Genomic DNA, 12,048 nt, shown 5'->3' on the forward strand with positions numbered 1-12,048 from the left:
CCTCCCAAGTAGCTGGGACCACAGGCGCCCGCCACAACGCCCGGCTATTTTTTGGTTGTAGCCGTCATTGTTGTTTTGGTGGGCCCAGGCTGGATTTGAACCCGCCACCTTAGGTGTATGTGGCTGGCGCCTTAGCCACTTGAGCCACAGGCGCCAAGCCTCCCTTATCTTTTCATTCTTCTTTTTTTTCTTTATTTTTTTCAATAAATGCATTATATCTTTTTTTTAGCTTTGAAATCCTGTGATTCCACACATTTAAGATTGAGAATGAGCAGGACCTTGGAAGATGGTCAGAATTTAGCTTGATAGTATTTATTGTCATTTCTGCTGAGAGCTTACATACATACATTCTGCCATATTAGAAAACAGATAAAGAAGACCTGACCATGGTCCATCACACAATAATTCCAGTCATTAAAGTTTGTTTATTTATTATTATTATTTGATTTATTGCTTACTTTTCATTGCTGATTTGTATAGCTTCTCTTCTTGTATCTCATTTTTCTTATTCTAACATTTTTCTATGTTTCTTTTTTTCTTTTTTTTTATTGAGACAAAGTCTTACTTTGTCACTCTCAGTAGAGTACTGTGGCATCATAGCTCATAGCAACCTCAAACCCTTAGGCATAAGCGATCCTCTTGCCTTAGCCTCCCAAGTAGCTGGGAATACAGGTACCCGCCACAATGCTTCGCTATTTTTTTTTTAGAGATGGGGGTCTCACCCTGGTTCAGGCTGGTCTCGAACCTGTGAACTCCGGCAATCCACCCACCTTGGCTTCCCAGAATGCTAGGATTACAGGCATGAGCCACTGTGCCTGGCCTTTCAATTTCTATTGTATTTCTTCTAATGGTTTTTCTAAATACATTTGTATTCCTCTAAGAATTGGTTATGTTGTCTGGGTGCAGTGGCTCACACCTATAATCTTGGCACTCTGGAAGGTCAAGGCAGATGATTCCTTGAGCTGAGTTCAAGACCAGATGCAGGAACATAGGGAGACCCCATCTTTACTAGCAATAGAAAAAAATTAGCTAGGCGGGCATTGTGGTAAGTGCATGTAGTCCCCAGTACTTGGGAGGCTGAGACAGGAGGAACTCTTGAACCCAGGTTGGTGTGAGCTAGGTTGACACCACTGTACTGTAGCTTAGGCAACAGAGTGAGACTCTAGCTCAAAAAAAAAAAGAAAAGAAATGGTTGTCTATATATTGAAAAGGGCCCTTTAGTAGCTTAATACTTCATGTCTAGAATTACTACAGAATTCCAGTTTTTAGATACTGCCACCCTATAAATCTGTATATATAAAGACTGCCTGAATTGCTTACCTTACTATAGTTCTTAACCACCTCACTGCTGTAAGCTAGTGTTCTTTACCTTATTTTTGCTAGAATTGTATAATCTGTAAAACCTTTTTACTTGTTTGATTCGTTTTTATTTGTCAATTTTCATTATAATGAGTTGGTACTATAATAACTTCCAAAGAAGAGTAATGGTTTTTTTCTTTTTTAATTAAATCATAAACTTACAGATCATGTATACATTAATTCATTTATGGGGTACAATGTGCTGATTTCATATAGAATTAGGAACGCTTACATCACACTGGTTAATATATAACTCATCTTATTCGCTTAGTTATTGTGTTAAGACATTTATACTCTATACTGGTAGATCTGATATGTACCCAAGAGTAATGATTTTTTTAAAGTATCTTTATGAATTCATAGGTTTTTATATCCTTGTATCTAAAAAACCCCTTTGGAGGAATCTTGAATTTGTGTTCAATCAGGGATTAATTTTGACTATCATGTTTTCCTAATACCTGAAGTCTTTTATAATAAACAAAAATTAACAATTTGAGTTGTTTGTAGTAAGCAGTAATATGGCTGAGGGTTTTGTGTTTATAATCAGTAAAGTCATTTTGTTTGGAATGGTGCATAATGGGACTTTCTGGTTGAAGACCTTGCCAGGCAGAATGAAGTCCTATCCTTGATGCAATTGGATTTATCAAAAGGTGCCAAATTTTTAGTTACTGGAATAGAATTAATACTTTTGTTGATAAGAGGCTTGGTGCCTTTTGGAGTCTAGCACATGGCTATGGTACAGTATACTTCCAGGGAATATAGAAATTGGACGTAAGGAATAATTTGTTATCTGGTATGCACCTGTTATATCCCTATTTCTGTATACTTCTAGTTATAATGAAGTACTGAATATAATTTGTGTGCTAGGCATTCTGCACATGCATTTAATCTTTACAACTCTGGATTTTGGTATTATTTATTTTATAGAATGATGCAACTTGAGACTTACACCTATTTTACAGAAAGAGGAGACTGAGACACCAAGTAAGTGACTTTCTCGAGGTCACACTGCAGATGACTGGTGGCACTTGAGGTCTGACTCCAGAGCTTGTGCTCTTAACTGTTTTGCTTTATTATTCTACCTTAAATCCAAAGTTTATTTTGTGATGAGCAATTAGGAACTCTCCTCCCCCCTTTTTGGGAGACCATCTCAGGCTAGAGTGCAATGGGATCATTGTAGCTCACTGTAGCCTCAAATTCTGGGCTCAAAAGATCTTTGTGCCTCAGTCTCCTGAATAGCTGAGACTATAGGTTTGTGCTACCACACCTGGCTAATTTTTCTATTTTTAGTACAGACTTGCTCAGGCTGATCTTAAACTCCTGACCTCATGATATCCTCCTGCATAGGCCTCCCAGAGTGCTAGGATTAAGGGGCAAGCCACCAACCACACTGGGCCTAGGAACCTTGTTTCTAAGTATTCTTGTGGTTTTGGTTTGTCTTCTTGAAGAGTAAGAATATATATGGTCCTGACCCAGCTGGAGAGTTTTTATTATCTAGTACAGTGGTTCTCAACCTGACCCACAGGAACTGTATTAAAGGGCCATGGCATTAGGAAGGTTGAGAACCACTGATCTAGTGGATACCAACTGGATGACTTCTCAAAACTCTGCAAATAAGTTGACTGCTTATGTCTTTGTGGTAAATAAATAGTTTTTACTTATCATTTTCCTTATTATTTCATAAAGGCTAAGTGACACTTTGAAAAAGAACATGTGTTTAAGAACTGTTAGTATAGCAGATTGTTTCCTGAATATAATAGATACAACTAATGCTGGGTAAAGTGAAAATTTACTGAGGATCTTACAATTTGTTAGGGTTGAACAGAAGCCTTTTTTCTCCTCAGAGTGCCCATATTATTTCTATATGGGAGTAAGTTGGAGGAATCACATGATCATTTAGTTTTGGATATGTTTTAGACACATTGATTTTGAGGGACACTGACATGGACTTGTCTAATAGGCAGTTTAGTGACTAGATTTGGAGATCAGTAGCTAAACTAGAAGTGAAGTTTTTTTTTTTTTTTTTAAATTGATATATCTATTTACTTACTTCTGTGTAGTAAACTACTATGGTAGAAAGGATTTGGGTAGACTTGGAGACAAGCCTGTTAATTATAGTCTTAGAGTCCTGATTTGGAAAATAAGAATTCTATAACAGTTTTACTTCTGTTATGCTTATAGACTGTAAGACCTTGGGTACGTGGTTCACTAACAAAAGATTAAATCATTGTTGTAGGTTTTCAGTCTTGCCTAGTACTAAACATTTTTAATTTACCCGGGCTATTATCTAACTATTTCTGACATGTACAGGTGATACCTCTATTTGAGAACCACCTTGATGGCATAGGGTATATAACTACACAAGGGACAGGATGAAGAGCTGGAAAGATGACTGAGCTTCAGAGACCTGATTAGGCCAGTAACATGCTATTATTTACTTATACATTTTCAGTTTATGAACTTCTGTGTAGAAATGACCAGAAGCTTTATGCCAGGGCAAAGGTGTGTTTTTTCTACCCCAACAAATGGGCTAATGATTATGGGTAGTCATTTCATTTTTGACTGATTACCATTGGTAGTTAGCATGAAGGTATGGGTATGTGATTGTTCATCCTTATTTTTGAGATTTCCAAAGGACAGTTATTGAAGCGTAATAGGAGTGCCCAAGTGCTAGTTAGGAAAAAAGTGCCTGATAGCAGTGGAAAAGAAAGTGAAACTTAAATTTACCTAAATATGTTCACAGTGGTCATTGGTACAGTGTCACTTTACCAAAACCAACAGATAGGTTTCGGAATAGCTTTTTGGAACCTAACTTTTTACAGAGAAACTTTTGTGTCAGGAAATATCCCTTGATTCTGGTTACATTTTCTTATTATGGTTTTTCGAATTTAAGTTTCTTCTTTATCAGGAGTAGCTTCAGTTATCCTTTTTTTTAAAAAACAAAGAATGTGTAGAAAAAGCTTAAATATCTAATGATAAGATATTTAAAACATTAGCTGGCATTAATATCCTTTTTCTTATTATTATAAGCACACATGTTTGGGAGGTACTCAAGAAATGTTGGCCAATAGTTACTTCCCTGAAGAGGTTTTGGTTTTCTTTTACTTTTGTTAATAGTGGTAACTTATTTTTTAAAATAGGCAAACGTCTTTGGCAGATACTTTTAAAACTACATGAATGTGCTACAAGTACTTCTCCAATATTGGAGTGGGGTGGATGGAAGTAGGAAACTACTGGGTTGGAATTGAATTTAGTGAGTAGAAATAATTTCTGAATTGACTTCTTAGCCCTTAGGTTGATTTCTAGTTAAAGAGTCATTCATAATGACTCCTAGAACACAGAAAAAATATATATGTATATAAAATCAGCTTTTCTGAAACTCGGCAATTGAGTATGTGATTTGGCCAGCACATAGCTGTATTTCAGTTTTCAGAGAAACTGGTTGTTTACCATGTCAGCTTCATCCCCAGACTTGTCTCTTTAAGACTATTAGGAAATTAGTAGTCATCCTTTCCTTGGAGTCAACTTCTTTTTTGAATTATTTGTATTAAAATTGTAAATGCAGTTCAAAGAACTAGATGTTATTTAATGTGATTATTTTTATCTTTGTCTTTTCATGTCACATTTATGGTCATAACCATTTGATGCAGTGTTTAATAGAAGTGTGAGAAACACCTATGTTTTTTCTTACGATGTTTTGTTAACAGTGGTAACTTATTTTTTAAAATAGGCAAACATCTTTGGCAGATATTTTTAAAGCATTTCTCTATTCGCTATGGAATTGTTTTCACTCTTAAGTTGCGTTTCTGTTTTTCTACTATTGTAAAGTGCAGTTCTTTGCATGTTCTAATTTGCCATGACGTGGTCAAGTGCTGTTTCCTTCCTGTTGCTTACAAGCCTATGCTAGAGATAAGGATACATTTCAGTGCATTAAAAAAGAAGCACTGAAGACAGGCTTAAGCATGGTAATTTTTAAAGCATTCTGTTAGACTTATCAAAAGCCTTTTTAAAGAATAGAAAGAATGGGTGTTAATTTCTGGTTGCTTTAAAAAGCTCTTAAAATAGTTCTTAATAACTTTAAATGTATTCGATTTGAAATCCTTGTGTGTGTTAAACCTAATAGGGATTTTGTCTGTTCTATTAAAGATGAAAGTAGACATCATGAAATTACTCATGGGGTAGGAATTCTGTAGTTTGCTGGATTAGTGGAATGAACTAAACCATGTGTCTTTTATTACAATTACACATCTATTTATTGCTGGGTGGTTTATTGACTTTTGAAAAAATTATTGATTAGTTTAACTGTAGTTTAACTTGGGGGAGGGAGAGAAAGGCATCATTTTCAGTTATTAATAGTGATCTTATCTGAGCAGGAATGACGTCTTCAAGAAAATATATAACTTTAAAAAAAAAACAACTGAGTTCATTAGTCATGTTGCTTTTATTTCATAACATTAACCACCACCAAAAAACTGCTTTGGAGATACTGCCCTTTGTATCAATTGTTATATTCTAAGTGGGAGATTTGGGATTTTTTAAAATAACTAATTTAAGCTTTTGTTTTTTAGGCCAAGAAGCTTGAGAGAAAGAAAAAACTCAGAACAATCGCCTCAGTTTGAGTAGAATTATCAATGAACCAAGAAATTTTGGGGCATCTTTCCTGAAGAAAACCTGGATATACAGTAACTTCACAGACTTAGCTGAGAAAATTGGTCACTGGACACTGCTGTCTGATATTTGAACCTATTTGGAATTTTTCTCATGTGGATCTAAGAGGAATGCTTTATTATGGCTGCTGTTGTCCAACAGAACGACCTGGTATTTGAATTTGCTAGTAACGTCATGGAGGATGACCAACAGGTATGAGATCCAAAGAAAACTAGATTTTAATAAATAAATTGTGATTTTTTCCATCTGTATCAGAAAAAGATCTACTTTACAAGATATAGTAGAGAAACTTTATTAAAGTAAATGTTTAGAAATTAAATATTTGGAGCAAACATCTTATGTTTTAAGTGCCAATATATCCTTAGGTTTAAATCTTATCCTTGTTTTTGATGTGGTAATAAGGTAATACTTTTGGGGTTTGTTTTATTTTTCTGTAAAATGAGACTTAACACTAAATGCTTCAAGTAGTTATTTCGGAGTACTTTGAAAAGTTCTAGAGACTATACTAATTTTTTTTTTTTTTTTGAGACAGTCTCCCTATATCGCCCTTGGTGGAGTGCCGTGGCGTCACAGCTCACAGCAACTTCAAACTCTGGGGCTTAAGCAGTTCTCTTGCCTCAGCCTCCCAAGTAGCTGGGACTACAGGCAAGCGCCACAACGTCCGGCTATTTTTTGGTTGTAGTTGGCCTGGCCTGGCCTGGATTCGAACCCGCTAGCTTAGGTGTATGTGGCTGGTGCCCTAGCCGCTGAGCTACAGGTGTGAGGCCTTTACTAACTTTTAATGTGTGTAGTTAATATTTATAATCATGGGCTGTTTCTTCAAGCAGATGAAACAATATCAGCAGTCCCATAATTGTACATAATTTCAGTAAAGCATGTGACTCTGAGGGAAGTTACTTAATATCTCTAGATTTCATCATCTGTAGGATTAGAAGATGGAACTGAAGAATTTCTAAATCAATTTTCATTGAATGTATACTAGTGTACAAATTACTGTTTTCAGAATATAAAAAGGTCTAAGAGATACTGAATAAAGGGTCTAAATAAAGATTAATTCTAGTTCTCCAACCTTAATCTCCAAAAGAGGAGCTATGGGGAGTGTAGGGTTTCTGGGGACTTTACAGTTTAAAGCAGGTTATATAGGAGATATAAGATGTGATGTGGGAAAAATAGTGTAAGCATTTCTCCAAGGGAAAATATTTTGGGAACTAATAGGCTTAAAATATACAATATAAAGTTGATTTATTGCTGAAATAAAACTTTATCTTAAATGCCTGGCTTTTAACAGTTACAATGTGCCATGTTTTATTCTAGAAACATAATTACTACAAAAAAATAAAATTGAATTTGACTTTGGCAGGACATTATAATTTTTTAGCTGTATTTTCCATTGAATTGACAGAACAAAAAGCAAACCTACAAAGGTAAGGATTTGGATTAAGTTGCCTTAAGATGAAGATGAGCTTTGATTAGGGAGGAGAAAAGTTTCAGGGAGAGGATTGCTTGGTCTCAGTTAAAAATATATTAATATTGATATGGATTTAATCTAGAGAGAATAGAAAAGATATTTTAGGAGGAGAAAGTGTTGTGAACTTTAAACAGGATGTTTGTGTGTGTATTAAGGTTTAAAACAGTATGTTTACTAGGCAGCTCTCATAGATGAAAGATGCTATTGTAGATCCCAAGCTTGATGTGGTGATGTTTGATCTCGGGATGTGGCAGCAGAGGATGGAGCTCGAAGCCACTCACTAGTATGCTCTAGTGCAGTGACTCTTGACACTCTTTTGACCATGAGAAATGGATTTTATATTATGAGGCCATATTCATGTCTATGTAGCCTTAAAAGAGTTTTGAAAACAATACTTAGACATTTACTGTATACATGATGCATTTAGTTTATAGGCAGTCCATGGGTTACAAACAATATAGGATCTATCATTTTTTTCTTAAGTTGAATTTGTATGTCAGTTGGAACAGGTACATTTACATATTGCCTGTAATAGCTTCCATTTGTAAGTGCAAGTTGTAGATCAATTGGGTATTTGTAAACGTGAAGACTTGCCTGTATTCCAGAGAAGTTATTTATGTTTTTGGAAGGGGAGGTGGTGCTGTCAGCATGTATAGATAAGTAGTTTCTTTTCTTTTCTTTTCTTTCCTTTTCTTTTTTTTTTTTTTTTGAGATAGAGCCTCAAGCTATTCCCCTGGGTAGAGTGCTCTGGCATCACAGCTCATAGCAACCTCCAACACCTACACTCAAGCGAGTCTCCTGCCTCTGCCTCCCAAGTAGCTGGGACCACAGGTGCCTGCCATAATGCCTGGCTATTTTTTGGTTACAGCCATCATTGTTTGGCAGCGGTGGGCCGGGGCTGGATTCGAACCCACCACCTTAGGTGTATGTGGCTGGCGCCTTAGCCACCTGAGCCACAGGTGCCGAGCCGATAAGTAGTTTCTTAAGTTACTGGGTTTTTTGTTTTTTTGGGTTTTTTTGCGGTTTTTGGCCAGGGCTGGGTTTGAACCTCCAGCATATGGGGCCAGTGCCCTACTCCTTGAGCCACAGGAGCCACCCAAGTTAACTGATTTTTATCTAGCAAAATGAGTTATATTTGTTTTATATAGGTCTTGTAAAGACTTTACAAATGCTAACCATTTAAGGTAAATATTAATATCTCCATTTTATGATGATGACATTAAGACATAAAGAGGTTAACTGACTTGCTTTAAAGCATCCATCTAGTAAATAGTGAACCCTTGATTAAAACACAAGCAGTACTAATGATGTTTTGTATATTCTTGCAATAAAGTGTATAATTTATGTCCTAAAGGTCGCTGTAAATAGGAAAAATTAACAGATTCATATTAGATTTTATATTGCATTAAGTATTTTTATATTTGTACCATATATATAAACACAAATATTTTATAAAATTTTGTAATGAATATTTTGTAAATAAGGGTATATTTAGTTAGAATTTCCCATTTTCCCTATGTGTGTGTGGTGACATTTAGGATACCCTATATTATATTCATCATCAAAGTGTTTGAAATTGTTGGCTAGGTGTAGAGTTCCTCAGTCTATGGCCATGTGCACAGTAAAGTTTTTTTTTTTTTTTTAATTAAATCATAGCTGTGTACATTAATGCGTGCACAGTAAACTTAACTGCTTTACAGGACAGTAGATCCACTAGTGGTCTTACTAGCATCTTATCTAACCTGTGACTCTACCTCTTTGTTTGCTTATTAGTTTAATTTGTTTTTAATATGAAATAACTTGTCATTTATAAAAGAAGTGAACCTGGGCTGAGTGCAGTGGCTCTCACCTATAATCCTAATCCTAGCACTCTGGGAGGCTGAGGTGGGTAGATTGCCTGAGCTTAGGAGTTCAAGACCAGCCTCAGCAAGAGTGAGACCTGTCTCTTAAAAAAAAAGAAAGAAAGAAAAGTAGCCGAGTGCTGTGGCAGGCACCTATAGTCCCAGCTTCTTGGGAGGTTGCAGCAAGAGAATTGCTTGAGCCCAAGTTTGAGGTTGCTGTGAGCTATGATGCGACAGCACTCTACCAAGGGTAACAAAGTGAGATTCTGTCTCAGAAAAAATAAATAAAAAAGAAGAAGCTAGTTTCAGTTATTTGGTGTGTAATTTTTTTAGACATAGGTTTAAACAAATGAATAATATGTATACTTACACAATTACAGAGGTTTTAAAGATGTAAATAAAAACATACTACATCATTTTTGTGACTTGTTTTCACTTACAGTGTTATAAGTGTGCATGTTGCTTCCATATTGTTTACTTTTTTACATGATGAATAGCTCATTATTTATTTTACCTGGTTTTTTTGAGACAGAGTCTCAAGCTGATGCCTTGGATAGAGTATTGGGGTGTTGTAGCTCACAGCAACCTCCAACTTGGGCTCAAATGATCCTCTTGCCTCAGTTTTTCTATTTTTATTAGAGACAGGGTCTTGATTTTGCTCAGGCTAGTCTTGAATTTGTAAGCTCAAGCAGTCCACCCGCCTCGGCCTCCCAGATTGCTAGGATATGAGCCGCTGTGCCCAGCTTTTTTTTTTTTTTTAAAGATAGGGTTTTACTATGTTGCCCAGGCAGGAATGTAGTGGTATCATCATAGCTCACTACAACTTCAGACTCTTGGGCTCAAACAATTCTCTTGCCTCAGCCTTCCGAGTAGCTAGAAGTACAGGCATGAACCATAACACCTAGATAAACTTTTATGGTTTTTGTAGAGACAAGGTCTCATTATTGGTCAGTCTGGTCTCAAACTCCTGGCCTTAAAGGATTGTCCCACCTGGGCCTCCCAAAGTGCTAGAATTATAGGTATTAGCCACCACACCTGGACTTTTTTTTTTTTTTCCTTAAAGACAGATTCTTGCTCTCTTACTCAAACTGGAGAGTGCAATAGCCTGATTAGAGTTTACTATAACCTCAAATTCTTAGGCTCAAAGCGACTGCCAGGCTAATTTTTTTTTTTACTTTTTTGTGGAGATGAGGTCCTTCTGTATTACCCAGGGCTGGTTTTGAACTCTTGGCCTCAAGTGAACTTTGTACCTAAGCCGTCCAGAGTGCTGGGATTGTAGGTGTGAGCACCATGCCCAGCCTGTTTTACCAGTTCTTGATCTTGGATATTATCAGTATTTTGCTATTACATACAGTATTGCAGTTATCATGTTTGTTTGGGGAGGCTGCAGACCTACCTAGTGGCAGTAGTGGTTAAGAACACAATACATTTGGAGAATCTTTGAAATTGCAGAGGCAAGTTTTTTTCACAAACTCATTTTGAGAATGCGGCTGTATGTTGTAGATTGAGAAAATGTACATAAGAGTATTCATCACATCAACCTGTCATTTTTCGACTAGAATGGCAAAATTCGGTTAGATTAGAGATTAAATGTACATAATAGGGTGGAAGGAATGAGTTGATAGCGTTCTTTGTGTAACTTACTCAGCACTAGTGGTTTGGAGGGCAGGAAATTGGAATGGTGCTACTGATGTGGAATCAGTGTGTCCTCTGTTATTTACGTGCAATTCCAGGGTCTACCTGCTTTGCTTTTTTAATCTTGGCAGATCACACTTCACAAATCCATTAAAAGCTTGGCCATTTGTAAAACTGAGGTGCAGAAGTTGCTTGTTTCTTTTCTGTATACTTGGAAAAGTCTTTATCAAAGGCGAGACCCCAGATACCAGCCTAATTGCCTTCTGGGGGATGCCTGACTTTGCATAAGGCCTCAGGCTTTCTTCAAGTTAAGTGGAGGGACAACACTGCCCGTGGTCTACCATTTGACCTAGCTTATCTCCTTGCCAACTCTAGGCAGCTGATGGTTATTTTGAAAAAGGAGTTGGTGAGGGGAATAGGAAAGCATTTCTCTCTTTTGCAAAATCTTACCTTAAATGCCCCTCCCCTAATCACATAGAGGCCCAGTGGCATCAGTCCCAAAAGTGAGTATAGATGAGATCATCACATGGGGTAGAGCAGATTTCATTTATTCATTTATTTATTTAGAGACAGGGTCTCACTGTGTCACCCTGGGTAGAGTGCCATGGTGTCACAGCTTGCAGCAATCTCAAACTCTTGGGCTTAAGAGATTCTCTTGCCTCAGTCTTCCAAGTAGCTGGGACTACAGGCACCCACCCCAAAACCTGGCTATTATTTTTGTTGCAGTTGTCATTGTTATTTTAGCTGGCTCAGGCCAGGTTCGAACCTCCGGCCTTGGTGTATGTGGCCAGCGCCCTACCCACTGAGCTATGGGCACTGCCCAGAGCAGATTTTAGTAGCTAATATTCAGTGAGTATTTTGTTCCTGCACTGTGCTTTACGGGGATTATCCTATTTAATTCTTAAAACAGTCTTAAGAAGAATTAAGTACTCTAATTCTTACTTTACAAAAAAGTAAAGTGAGGCTCAGAGAAGGGAGGCAACTTGCCTGTAATTACATAGCTCTACTATGTGATAAAACTGGGAATTGTAATGTATCCTGGTACCTTCAACCACTTTTTTAGGGGGAAGGGGGTTG

The 12,048-nt window shown here is 36.9% G+C and overlaps 1 protein-coding gene across 2 annotated transcripts in view; it reads left to right on the top strand.

The window, feature by feature from the left end:
* ELF1 (E74 like ETS transcription factor 1) overlaps nt 1–12,048 on the top strand; it is a 115,226-nt gene that overhangs the window by 57,369 nt on the left and 45,809 nt on the right. Inside the window, exons 1-2 of one of the 2 annotated variants that reach the window (XM_012805380.2) lie at nt 5,209–5,324; nt 5,928–6,219. In XM_012805380.2, the coding sequence (XP_012660834.2) occupies nt 6,148–6,219 (72 nt within the window). In that variant the 5' untranslated portion in view covers nt 5,209–5,324; nt 5,928–6,147. Of the gene's footprint in view, nt 1–5,208; nt 5,325–5,927; nt 6,220–12,048 lie in introns of those variants that run through there. The other variant, XM_023513420.1, reaches the window with a different exon arrangement.

The sequence above is a fragment of the Otolemur garnettii genome, unplaced genomic scaffold (genome assembly GCF_000181295.1).
Source record: "Otolemur garnettii isolate 467f Iridium unplaced genomic scaffold, OtoGar3 scaffold00040, whole genome shotgun sequence".
NCBI lineage: Eukaryota > Metazoa > Chordata > Mammalia > Primates > Galagidae > Otolemur > Otolemur garnettii.